The sequence below is a fragment of the Pseudophryne corroboree genome, chromosome 4 (genome assembly GCF_028390025.1).
Source record: "Pseudophryne corroboree isolate aPseCor3 chromosome 4, aPseCor3.hap2, whole genome shotgun sequence".
In the NCBI taxonomy this organism is placed as follows: domain Eukaryota; kingdom Metazoa; phylum Chordata; class Amphibia; order Anura; family Myobatrachidae; genus Pseudophryne; species Pseudophryne corroboree.
This window is the reverse complement of record NC_086447.1, coordinates 198,333,357-198,346,955: the sequence shown is the minus strand read 5'-3', so window position 1 is coordinate 198,346,955 and position 13,599 is coordinate 198,333,357. Positions and strand designations below refer to the sequence as shown.

The window sequence follows — 13,599 nt, the reverse complement described above, 5'->3', positions numbered from 1 at the left end:
CGTGCAGTGATGCACCGAGACCTGTTTTGGTTTCAGGAGATCTCTGACTAGAGACGACAACTCCTTGGCTTTCTCCTCCGGGAGAAACACCCTTTTCTGGTCTGTGTCCAGAACCATCCCCAGAAACAGTAGCCGTGTCGTAGGAACCAGCTGTGACTTTGGAATATTCAGAATCCAACCGTGCTGTTGTAGCACCTCCCGAGATAGTGCTACCCCGACCAACAACTGCTCCCTGGACCTCGCCTTTATAAGGAGATCGTCCAAGTATGGGATAATTAAAACTCCCTTTTTTCGAAGGAGTATCATCATTTCGGCCATTACCCTGGTAAATACCCTCGGTGCCGTGGACAGACCAAACGGCAACGTCTGGTATTGGTAATGACAGTCCTGTACCACAAATCTGAGGTACTCCTGGTGAGGAAGGTAAATGGGGACATGCAGGTAAGCATCCTTGATGTCCAGTGATACCATGCAATCCCCTTCCTCCAGGCTTGAAATAACCGCCCTGAGCGATTCCAACTTGAACCTTTTTATATATGTGTTCAAGGATTTCAAATTTCAAATGGGTCTCACCGAACCGTCCGGTTTCGGTACCACAAACATTGTGGAATAGTAACCCCTTCCTTGTTGAAGGAGGGGTACCTTGACTATCACCTGCTGGGAATACAGCTTGTGAATTGCCTCCAGCACTGCCTCCCTGTCCGGGGGAGCTGTTGGCAAGGCAGATTTGAGGAAACGGCGAGGGGGAGACGTCTCGAATTCCAGCTTGTACCCCTGAGATACTACTTGTAGAATCCAGGGATCCACCCGTGAGCGAGCCCACTGGTCGCTGAAGTTCTTGAGACGGGCCCCCACCGTACCTGGCTCTGCCTGTGGAGCCCCAGCGTCATGCGGTGGACTTAGAGGAAGCGGGGGAGGGCTTTTGTTCCTGGGAACTGGCTGTAGCTGCAGCTTTTTTCCTCTACCTCTGCCTCTGGGCAGAAAGGACGCGCCTTTAACCCGCTTGCCTTTCTGGGGCCGAAAGGACTGTACCTGATAATACGGTGCTTTCTTTGGCTGTGAGGGAACATGGGGTAAAAATGCTGACTTCCCAGCTGTCGCTGTGGAAACGAGGTCCGAGAGACCATCCCCAAACAACTCCTCACCCTTGTAAGGCAAAACTTCCATGTGCCTTTTAGAATCTGCATCCCCTGTCCACTGCCGAGTCCATAAACCCCTCCTGGCAGAAATGGACATTGCACTTATTTTAGATGCCAGCCGGCAAATATCCCTCTGTGCATCTCTCATGTATAAGACTGCGTCTTTAATATGCTCTATGGTTAGCAATATAGTGTCCCTGTCTAAGGTATCAATATTTTCTGACAGGGAATCTGACCACGCAGCTGCAGCACTGCACATCCATGCTGAAGCAATAGCTGGTCTCAGTATAATACCTGAGTGTGTATAAACAGACTTCAGGATAGCCTCCTGCTTCCTATCAGCAGGCTCCTTTAGGGCGGCCGTGTGCGGAGACGGTAGTGCCACCTTCTTTGACAGGCGTGTGAGCGCTTTATCTACCCTAGGGAATGTCTCCCAACGTAACCTATCCTCTGGCGGGAAAGGGTACGCCATTAGTAACTTTTTAGAAATTACTAGTTTCTTATCGGGGGAAGCCCACGCTTCTTCACACACTTCATTTAATTCATCAGAAGGGGGAAAAACCACTGGTAGTTTTTTCTCCCCAAACATAATACCCTTTTTTGTGGTACTGGGGGTAATATTAGAAATGTGCAACACATTTTTCATTGCCGTAATCATGTAACGTGTGGCTCTATTGGAATGTACACTAGTCTTATCATCGTCGACACTGGAGTCAGTATCTGTGTCGACATCTGTGTCTGCCATCTGAGGTAGCGGGCGTTTTAGAGCCCCTGATGGCTTTTGAGACGTCTGGGCAGGCACGGGCTGAGAAGCCGGCTGTCCCACATCTGATATGTCGTGAAACCTTTTATGTAAGGAGTTGACACTGTCGCGTAATTCCTTCCACATATCCATCCACTCAGGTGTCGACCCCGCAGGGGGTGACATCACATTTATCGGCACCCGCTCCGCCTCCACATAAGCCTCCTCATCAAACATGTCGACCAGCCGTACCGACACACCGCACACACACAGGGAATGCTCTGACTGAGGACAGGACCCCACAAAGCCCTTTGGGGAGACAGAGAGAGAGTATGCCAGCACACACCAGAGCGCTATATAAAACAGGGATACACACTACACAGTGATTTTACCCCTTATAGCTGCTTATATATCACAGATTGCGCCTAAATTTAGTGCCCCCCCTCTCTTTTTTTACCCTATGTAGTCTGGAACTGCAGGGGAGAGCCTGGGGAGCGATCCTTCCAGCGGAGCTGTGAGGGAAAATGGCGCTAGTGTGCTGAGGGAGATAGCCCCGCCCCTTTTCCGGCGGGCTTCTTCCGCTTTTTTTATACAATTATGGCAGGGGATTTTACACATATATAGTCTTAAAGGCTATATTATGTGTTAATTTGCCAAGTAAGGTACTTATATTGCAGCCCAGGGCGCCCCCCCAGCGCCCTGCACCCATCAGTGACCGGAGTATGTGGTGTGCCTGGGGAGCAATGGCGCACAGCTGCAGTGCTGTGCGCTACCTTAATGAAGACCGAAGTCTTCTGCCGCCGATTTCCAGGAACGTCTTCTTGCTTCTGGCTCTGCTAGGGGGGCGGCGGCGCGGCTCCGGGACCGGACGACCGAGGCTGGGCCTGTGTTCGATCCCTCTGGAGCTAATGGTATCCAGTAGCCTAGAAGCCCAAGCTAGCTGCAAGCAGGTAGGTTCGCTTCTCTCCCCTAGGTCCCTCGTAGCAGTGAGTCTGTTGCCAGCAGATCTCACTGAAAATAAAAAACCTAAATATTACTTTCTTTCTAAGAGCTCAGGAGAGCCCCTAGTGTGCATCCAGCTCGGCCGGGCACAAAATTCTGACTGAGGTCTGGAGGAGGGTCATAGAGGGAGGAGCCAGTGCACACCAGGTAGTCCTAAAGCTGTCTTTAGTTGTGCCCAGTCTCCTGCGGAGCCGCTATTCCCCATGGTCCTTACGGAGTTCCCAGCATCCACTTAGGACGTTAGAGAAAGACGGTTAAGTAGATTCCTCAAAATGATGTACTTTCTGTTGCTACAGAACCACCCTGGGTGACAGGTCTTCTCTCTCAGGACGAAGCTGAAGAGGACGATCGTGAGTTGGGCGAAATTACTGACCCAGACGAAGTTCCACAGGAACCTTCTCAGGGGGTTGAACCTCTATTTTTAGCTATAACATAAGTTTTGAACACTTCCAAGACTAAGACCCCGGATTCACCATATACTGCTTTATTTGGTAGAAAACAGCGTTCATCTGTCACTTGTCCTTTTTTCCAAGAAACTGGATGATCAGCTGACGGAGACTTGGAAACACCTGGACAAGCGGTTTCAGATTCCTAAAAGTTTTCTAAGTAATTATCCATTTTCATCAGGTATGACGGATAAATGGGAGATGTTACCTCGAGTGGACTCCTCTCTATCAAGGTTGTCCAAAAAGACTGCATTACCTGTTCTGGGAGCAACTTAGTTGAAAGACCCATCTGACCGGAAGCTAGACACCATGTTGAAGTCCATCTATTCGGCCGCAGGTGTCTCACTTAGACCAACCTTGGTGAGTTCCTGGGTGAACAAGGCAGTGGAGCATTGGGCCACTAAATTGATAAAGGATTTACTAGAGGGAGTTCCGTTCGTAGTATTGATCTTAGCGGAACATATTAAGGAATCGGTTATATACCTAGGAGAAGCGGCTAGAGATATCGGTCAAGTTAACTCGAGAATCTCAGCAGCAACTATTGCAGCCAGAAGAGGTCTTTGGCTTCGGTCATGGCATATTGACGCTGAGTTAAAAAGAGTGGCGGAAGCACTTACGTTTACAGGTGACATTCTTTTTGGAAAAGAACTAGACTCGTTAATTTCTCAGGCTACGGGTGGTAAATCTTCCACTCTGCCTCTTAGAGGACGCGGAAGAGCTACAACCTTGCGAGGTAGATGGTGCGGCAAGCAACCAGTTGCTGCTCGTTGTCAAGACCCAAAGCCTGTAGAAAAGACTGTGGCATGACTGTCTCCCCTCCCACCAGGGCCCAAGTAGTCCTCTCAGCAGTATTCATTCCAGGAGTAGACAATTGGGAAGCAGACTACCTCAGTTGTCAGGATCTACTTCTGGGAGAATTGGCACTTCACCCAGAGGTGTTTGACGCTCTGACACAGCGCTGGGGTTGTCCGGAGGTGGATCTCATGGCGTCCCGTCAATAATCAGCTTCCTCAATACATCTCCAGAACATGGGATCCCCATGCGGAAGCTGTAGATGCTCTGGCCGTGACTTGGCCATACGACCTTGTATACGCGTTTCCTCTGTTTCCTCTATTGTCTCGAATTCTCAGGAGAATCAAAATGGAGTCAATCACAGTGATCTTGGTATCACCAGATTTGCCTCGGAGAGCTTGGTTTTCAGACCTGTGCCTTCTGCTAGCGGATGATCCTAGGCCTCTACCTCTGCAAACGGATCTACTCCAACAAGGGCCCTTCGTTTATCCAGATTTACCACAACTATGTTTAACGGGATTGCTCTTGAGGCAGACATCCTAAAACGCAAAGGGATTCCGAATGTGTGATTCCCACGATGTTGTGTGCACGAAAACCTTTTACGGCAGACAATTACCATCGCATCTGGCGTTCCTTTTTTTTTTTTTCAATATATACTTTTATTGAAGCTCACACATAAAAGAACACACAATATATGCATGGGAGTAAAAACAGAGGTCATACAGAGAAGAGCTTCACATTTTTAACAATTTAACTACACATATGTCCATTACAGCGTGTCTTCAGCTGGAGGTAAGAGAGAGAATTTTATTTTTTTTAAAGGGAAACACAAAAAAGGAGCAAAGAAGACCACTAGATTTGAAATATAACAAATAGACGATCCTATGAGGACGTATGCAATTCAACCAACTAAAACATAGAAATAACTTGGTCAACGAATCACAAACTAAAACTAGAAGTGCCTACCTAGGGCCCAAGGTCGTCAATCCATCCACAGAGAGGTCCATCCTTGTAGGAAAGGGGCTTTAGGTAGAGGAGAAGAAATAGAAAGGAGGGCTAGGGATGTAAGAAAGAAAAGACTAGTAGACAGGGTGGTGTAAAGTCGGAAGAGGAACGGAAACGAGGCAAAGAACCTAAGTCACCTACAGAGGGATGCATAGGAGACCAAAACTTTCTAGCCTACCGCTGACGGGAGCATTATCAATTTTTTATCATCTTTAGGGATCCCCAGTTGATCCACAAGAAAACCAAAGACGGCCCATGATACAGTGCAACGGAACGAAAGATCAAGAACTGTAGTGCCATAAGCATATAAATCAGTCCAAAACTCCCGTATATAATTACATTCCCAGAAGCAATGCATTATGTCAGCTTCAGCAGCAGTACATTTAACACGCCTCTGGCATTCTTATATCTCTTGGTGTTACGAAAAGGGTTTCAATCAGATTATTTTCATCTCTCACGGTTCTTTCTCTTTCTTCAGGCAGGTTTAGATTCCGGACTTCGTCTAGGATCCCTGAAAGTTCAGGTATCTGCCTTTATCGATTTTCTTTCAGAAACGCCTGGCGCTCCTACCGGATGTGCAACCTTTCCTACAAGGGGTCCTTTGGGTACAACCCCCGTTTGTTCCCCCTACAGCTCCTTGTGACTTGAATCTGGTGCTGGATTATCTGCAGTCACCCTATTTTGAACCCTTGGAAGACGCAGATATTAACTATCTTACTTGGAAGACTGATTATTAGCCATAGCTTCAGCCCGGAGGGTATATGAATTAAGTGCCTTGGCTTGTATGCCTCCCTACTTGATTTTTCATGTGATAGGGCTGAGTTGAGAACACATGCTTCCTTTCTTCCCAAGGTCGTGTCGGCTTTTCATATCAATCAGCCGATTGTGGTACTGTCCTTACAGGAGGACTCTGGGACACCTTCTTCCCTGTATGTAGTGAGAGCGTTGAAGATCTACGTGGAACGGACAGCACAGTTACGAAAGACTGATGCTTTTATTCATGTTTTATGATCTTCCGTGGCGAGGGTGGCCTGCTACTAAGCAGACCTTGGCCCGCTGGATTCGGTTGACTATTCATCAAGCTTATCTACACCAATCTAGGCGACCTCCATTATCCATTGCGGCCCACCCTACATGCTGAGTTGGGTCTTCCAGGGCTGCTAGTAGGGGGGCTACCACGTTTCAATTCTGTTGAGTAGCCACTTGGTCCAGTATTCATACGTTTGCCAAGTTTTACAAGTTTGATACTTTTGTGGCTTCATCTTCACGGTTTGGCCATCTTTTTTTGCAAGTTCCTCAGCGATCTCCCACCCAGGGGAAAACCTTTGGAACGTCCCCACGGTCTTGAAGTTGTGCTAGTGTCCCCTAGTGGCTGACAGAAAAAGGAGGATTTTGGTACTTACCGATAAATCCCTTTTTCGGAAGCCATAGGGGACACTGGCTGCCCGCCAGTCGCTGTTCTCTTGCTTTCATTGTTGTGCTGTTCTGTTTGATTGTTATGTGCTCTCTTCCCTCATATAGTTCTGTTCTCTTGTTCCCATCTCCTCTCTGCTAATTCATAACTGAGGGGTGATGAGGGATAGAGGGGAAGGAGCCTGTTTCACTTCTTGGATTATGTAAAGTGCCAGCTCCCTGTAAACCACCATCATCCCCTCACGGTTTTGAAGTTGTGCCAGTGTCCCCTATGGTTTCCGAAAATCCAAAATAATCCTCTTGTAAAAAAACGGACAAAAACGTCTGTTACTCTCCCATTTCTCTTTAGATTGTAAAGTAAAGCTTGGATGGTAGAATAATGGGCTTTCTTTTACATTGCAAAGTACTGTGACATAACTAACATAAGCATGAGCAGCTGACTAGTTAATACGTAGTCTGTGATTGCAGTGGCAGCTATTGACTCCTCTGGAGAATGAACGTGTAGATAGGCATGGGTCAAGGACACTGAGTTGTCAGCTGTGCTCAGATAATCCCTGAGGCAAAGCGGTTTTCTCTCATGCTAATTGAGTGTGTATTCTCTCAACAGATAACCGGTTACTTGAGAAGTCTGACTTTCAGTCCGTTTTGGCTGATAAATTGCAAGTGGATAAGTATGATCAGCAGAGCCGCCATGACCTCAGGTAGGTAGTCCAGGAAACAATATAGATAATGTGTGCATCTGTACTTTATTTTTATTTATATGCTGCTGGGACTTTAGAATGTTTATAATAAAGGCTGAATTAACATAGGTCTGTGCCTAAAGTGTGCAACATTATGTAAAAAAAGATGTCCTTATATTTAACTGCTTAAGTGGCTAATATTTTTTTTTCAAAATAAATGTTGAGAACATGTATATTTTTTTCATGATTGAATTGGGTTAAGAACATCTATGTAAAACATATCTAACTTTTTTTTTTAAATGTAAATTTTTTTTTTTCTTCAGAAACCTCAATTTGAATATCAAGGGTTGATTATATCAGACCATCGTGGCTGTACATTTTCCCATTGGCTGCTCCTCTCTGCAGCCGCCTAATGTACACAGGCCTGGCAAGGGCTGCTGCTTTTATGTTTCATCAATGCCTGCTAATCTCCGCTGCTGGTGTGGGGGGTGCCACTGGGCTGCCCGATAAGCACACCAGGCAATGGGGGAGGGAACAAAGAAGCAGAAGGACCGGGAGGTCCCTCTGAGATTGGCAGCTTCTCAAAGATGATCTTCCAGCAGATGCCTAGTGGGCGTTTGTCTGGTTGCACCAAATGCGTCCATGTCAGAGAAAGCCTAGCATTGTCTCATCTGATGGTTAAGGCTTTCATAGCTGAATGGAAGTTGTGAAACTCACTAACTTCCTCCAGCATCGTAAATGCCACTTAAAATGAGTCCTACGTTATCCTCTTTCGCACTGAATATCTCCTCCAAACTCTGCATACACAGTGGGGAAGGACAAAACTGATAAGTCTGCAGGCCATGTCAAGATAATTTATTTATTTTTCTTAGTGCAGAGCTGCTCTTAAAAGGCAGTATTACTAGGAATCAATTGGTATACAGTTGCAGTGTGTCAAATGTATTGAATCATTTTTGGGCACATTGGAAAAATGTGGCTGAAGGATTGTGAATGTGTTTGATCTTCTTTAAAAATAGGACTTTAATTACCTACTGGTATATCCTTTTCTCGTACTCCGTAGCAGATACTGGGGTCCACATTAGTACCATAGGGGTATAGACAGGCCCACTAGTATCCTTGGGCACTTTAAGACATCAATAGTGTGCACTGGCTCCTCCCTCTATGCCCCCTCCTACCAGACTCTGTCTAGAAACTGTGCCCGAGGAGATGGACATATCCTGAGGAAGGGTTTAACAGAACAGTGGTGAGATTCGAACCAGCACACACAAACAAGAGGAAAGCCATGCTAACCAAACTTGAACAGGAACAGCAACAGCTGAACCAACCACAATACTTAACAAAGTAACAGAGCAGGAAACACGAAGCACTGGGAGGGAGCCCAGTATCCTCTACGGACTACGAGAGAAGGATTACCGGTAGGTAATTAAAATCCTATTTTTTCTTAAGTCCTAGAGGATACTGGGATCCACATTAGTACCATGGGGATGTACCAAAGATCCCAAACTGGGTGAGAGAGTGCTGAGGTTCCTGCAGAACTGATTGACCAAACTGAAGATCCTCAGAGGCCAAAGTATCGAACTTGTAGAACTTAGCAAACGTGTTCGAACCTGACCAAGTAGCTGCTCGGCAGAGCTGTAAAGCCGAGACACCCCGGCAGCTGCCCATGAAGAACCCACTGACCTAATAGAGTAGGCCTGTACTTTAGGAACTGGCAATCCTGACGTAGAATAAGCATGCTGGATAGTAAGCCTCACCCAGCGAGCAATAGGCTGCTTTGAAGCAGGACACCCAATTTTCTTGGGATCATAGCGAACAAACAGCGAGTCAGATTTTCTGTGACGAGCTGTCCGCTTCACATAGATCTTCAAAGCCATCCCAACATCCAAGGACTTTGAGGTAGCAGAGGTGTCGGTAAGCACCGGAACCACAGTAGGCTGGTTGATATGAAACGCAGACACCACCTTAGGAAGAAATTGCTGACGAGTTCTGAGTTCAGCTCTGTCCTCATGGAAAATTTAAATAGGGGCTTTTGTGAGACAAAGCCCCCAGTTCCGACACACGCCTTGCTGAAGCCAAGGCCAAAAGTGTAACCGTCTTCTACGTAAGAAACTTTACGTCAACCTCCTGCAAAGGCTCAAACCATTCCGATTGTAGAAACTGCAACACCACATTGAGATCCCAAAGTGCCGTGGGAGGCACAAAGGGCGGTTGGATGTGCAGAACACCCTTCAAGAACGTCTAAACCTCAGGGAGGGAAGCCAATTGTTTCTGGAAGAAAATGGACAAGGCCGAAATCTGGACCTTTAAGGAGCACAAACGTAGGCCCACATGTACACCTGACTGTAGAAAAAGGAGAAAATGTCCCAGTTGAAATTCCACTGTAGAAAATTTCCTGTTTTCACACCACGAGACATATATTTTCCAAATACGGTGGTAATGTTTAGACGTTACCCCTTTCCTGGCTTGGATCAGGGTTGGAATAACTATGTCCGATATCCCCTTCCAGGCTAGAATTTGATGGTCAACCTCCATGCCGTCAAACGTAGCTGCGTTAAGTCTTGATAGACGAATGGCCCCTGTTGTAGAAGATCCTCTCGAAGAGGCAGAGGCCACGGGTCCTCTAGGAGCATCCCCAGTAGATCCGCGTACCAGGCCCTTCTTGGCCAATCCGGAGCAATGAAAATTGCTTGAACCTTTTCCCTTTTTATTATTTTGAGAATTCTTGGGATCAACGGAAGAGGTGGAAACATGTAAACCATCTGGTAGACCCATGGAGTCACCAGAGCGTCGACCCCCACTGCTTATGGGTCCCTCGACCTGGAGCAATACCGCTTGAGCTTCTTGTTGAGACGAGAGGCCATCATGTCGATTTGTGTAATTCCCCACAGACGTGTCAAGGACTCGAACACCTCCGGGTGAAGGTCCCACTCTTCTGGGTGGAGGTCGTGTCTGCTGAGGAAGTCCGCTTCCCAGTTGTCTACTCCTGGAATGAAGATTGCCGCTACCGCCGCCACGTGTCTTTCTGCCCAGAGGAGAATCCTTGTTACCTCTGACATTGCTGCTCTGCTCTTCGTTCCGCCCTGTCGGTTTATGTACGTTACTGCCGTCACATTGTTCGACTGAACTTGAATGGCGTGATCTTGAAGAAGATGCGATGCCTGCAGAAGGGCGTTGTATGTGGCCCTTAGCTCCAGAACGTTGGTCGGAAGAATGGTTTCCTGACTTGACCATTTTCCTTGGAACTGTTCCCCCTGGGTGACTGCTCCCCAACCTCTGAGGCTTGCGTCCGTGGTTAGCAGGATCCAATTTTGAATCCCGAACCTTCGAGCCTTGGTCAGGTGAGGAGTCTGAAGCCACCACAGAAGAGAAATCCTGGCTTTTGGCAACAGACGTATCCTCTGGTGCATGTGTAGATGCGATCCGGACCATTTATCCAACAGATCCAGCTGGAAGGGCCTGGCATGAAACCTTCCGTACTGCAGAGCCTCGTAAGAGGCTACCATCTTCCCCAGAAGGCAAATGCATAGATGCACCGATATTCGGGCTGGTTTTAGAACATACCGCACCATCGACTGGATTACCAATGCCTTTTCCAATGGAAGGAATACCTTCTGTTCTTTCGTATCCAGTATCATCCCCATGAAGTGAAGCCTCCATGTTGGTTCCAGGTGGGATTTTTGGTAGGTTCAGAATACACCTGTGATCCTGGAATAGTCTGGTTGAGAGGACAATGCTGTCAAGCAACCTCTCCCTGGATGGTGCTTTGATCAGCAGGTCGTCCAGGTACGGTATTATGTTCACTCCTTGCATGCGGAGGAGAAACATCATCTCTGCCATTAACTTGGTGAACACCCTTGGTGCCGTGGAGAGGCCAAATGGCAGGGCCTGGAACTGTTAGTGACAGTCCTGTAGTGCAAACCATAGATAAGCCTGATAAGGCAGACTAATCGGAATATGAAGGTGTGCATCCTTGATGTCGAGAGACACCAAAAATTCCCCCTCGTCCAGACTTGAGATCACCGCTCTCAGAGACTCCATCTTGAACTTGAACACCCTTAAGTACGGGTTCACTGACTTGAGGTTTAAAATGGGCCTTACCGAACCGTGCTGTTTCGGCACCACAAACAGGTTGGAGTAATGACCTTTGTTTTGTAGTTGAAGTGGAACTGGAACAATGACCTGAGTTTGTACCAGTTGCTGCCTGCAAAGTCATACCTGGTGAGCCTGATTTGAAGAATCTGTGAGGTGGGAGTTCCTGAAACTCCAGTCCGTATCCCTGGGCGATAAGGTCTTTGACCCAGGGATCCTGGCATGATGTTGCCCAAATGTGACTGAAATAACGTTAACGGGCTCCCACTTTCCTATCTTCCAGACAGTGCAGTCCACCATCATACTGAAGGCTTTGAGGAAGCAGACCCGGAGGTCTGGTCCTGAGAACCGGCAGCTGCTGGTTTTCTGGGTTTACCTCTTTTGCCTTTGAAGGCTGTAGAAGAACCTTTGGATTTGCCTTTAAATTTCGCTGTCTGAAAGGACTGCAGAGTTGGAGCAGAGTAGGTTTTCCTAGCTGGGGGTGCTGCGCAAGGAATGTACGTAGATTTACCCGCCGTAGCCTTGTATATCCACGTATCCAGTTCATCTCCAAAAAGTGCCTCACCTGTGAATGGTAGGTTTTCCACTGCTTTCCTGGAATCCGCATCTGCAGTCCACTGGCATAGCCACAAGCCCCTGCTTGCTGACACTGTCATGGCAGTGGTGCGTGTGTTGAGCAAACCAATTTCCTTTATGGCCTCCACCATAAAGCTAGCAGAGTCCTGAATATGCTGTAGGAGTAAAACTATGTCCCGCCGGGTATGGAATTTAATCCGTCAATTAGGTTACCTGACCACTTAGCAATGGCCTTAGTGATCCATGCACAAGCAATAGTGGGTCTCGTGGCCACCCCAGCAGCAGTGTATAAAGATACGAGAGTGGTCTCAATCTTGCGGTCAGCTGTGTCCTTTAAGGATGCTGCCCCAGGAACAGGTAAGACTATGTTACGTGACAACCTAGATACCAATGCGTCCACAATCGGCGGGTTTTCCCATTTCTTTCTATCCTCCAGAGGAAAGGGATAGGATATAATTAACCTTTTAGGGATATGAAACTTTTTGTCTGGATTAGCCCAAGTTTCTTCAAACAGAGCATTCAATTCCTTTTGATTCTGGAAAAGTAGCTGAGGATTTCTTTGTTACATTAAAATAAGATTCCTCCTCTACCTCCGCCACCTTGTCAGGAATGTGCAGGACATCTCTAATAGCTTCTATCAGGGACTGTATTCCTTGTGACAGGACTGCATCCCCCCCACTCGCATCCACTTCACCCTTCTCTGTGTCTGATGTATCGTCATCCGTATCAACCTGCATGAGCTTGGGCAAGAGTACGCTTTTGTGGGCAAATGACAGGGGTCTGAGACGCTGGTTTGGGCACTGAATCTCTATTTCTCTTACGTCATAGAGGATGCTGGGGACTCCGTAAGGACCATGGGGAATAGACGGGCTCCACAGGAGACATGGGCACCAAAAAGAACTTTAGGTATGGGCGTGCACTGGCTCCTCCCTCTACGCCCCTCCTCCAGACCTCAGTTTAATACTGTGCCCAGAGGAGACTGGGTGCACTACAGGGAGCTCTCCTGAGCTTCCTGAAATAAAGTATTTTGTTAGGTTTTTTATTTTCAGGGAGACCTGCTGGCAACAGGCTCCCTGCATCTTGGGACTGAGGAGAGAGAAGCAGACCTACTTCTGTGAGTTTCAAGGCTCTGCTTCTTAGGCTACTGGACACCATTAGCTCCAGAGGGAGTCAGAACGCATGTCTCCCCTAGCGGTTCGTCCCGGAGCCGCGCCGCCGTCCTCCTCGCAGAGCCGGAAGATAGAAGCCGGGTGAGTATAGGAAGGCAGAAGACTTCAGAGGCGGCAGAAGACTTCAAATCTTCAGTGAGGTAACACGCAGCGTTACCGCTGCACGCCATTGCTCCCACACAGACACACACTGTTGGGTGCAGGGCGCGGGAGGGGCGCCCTGGGCAGCAATGTTATACCTCTTGGACTGGCTATATGGGTATTTACACTGTATTTACTTATGAGTATCCCCCGCCAGGTTTAACAAAAACAAAACAAAAAAAAAAGAGCGGGACCGAAGCCCGCCACTGAGTGGGCGGGGCTTCTACCTCAGCACTCACCGGCGCCATTTTCTCCACAGCACACGCTGAGAAGCTGGCTCCCCGGACTCTCCCCTGCTGATCACCGGTGACAGGGCGTTTTAAAGAAGGGGGGTGGGGGGGGGGACATAATTTGGCGCAGTGAATACATATTACAAGCGCTATATCTGGGTAAAAAACAATGGGA

General features: G+C 47.7%; 1 protein-coding gene across 5 annotated transcripts in view; it reads left to right on the top strand.

The window, feature by feature from the left end:
• The window catches only part of ATG16L1 (autophagy related 16 like 1), a 211,471-nt gene that overhangs the window by 17,945 nt on the left and 179,927 nt on the right, over positions 1-13,599 (top strand). For all 5 annotated transcript variants that reach the window (XR_010175862.1, XM_063915718.1, XM_063915721.1 and 2 more), the window contains exon 3: positions 7,147-7,240. Coding sequence is in view for 4 of the 5 variants with exons in the window: in XM_063915718.1 (XP_063771788.1) it covers positions 7,147-7,240 (94 nt within the window). In the remaining variant the exon portion in view is untranslated. The remainder of the gene's footprint in view (positions 1-7,146; positions 7,241-13,599) is intronic.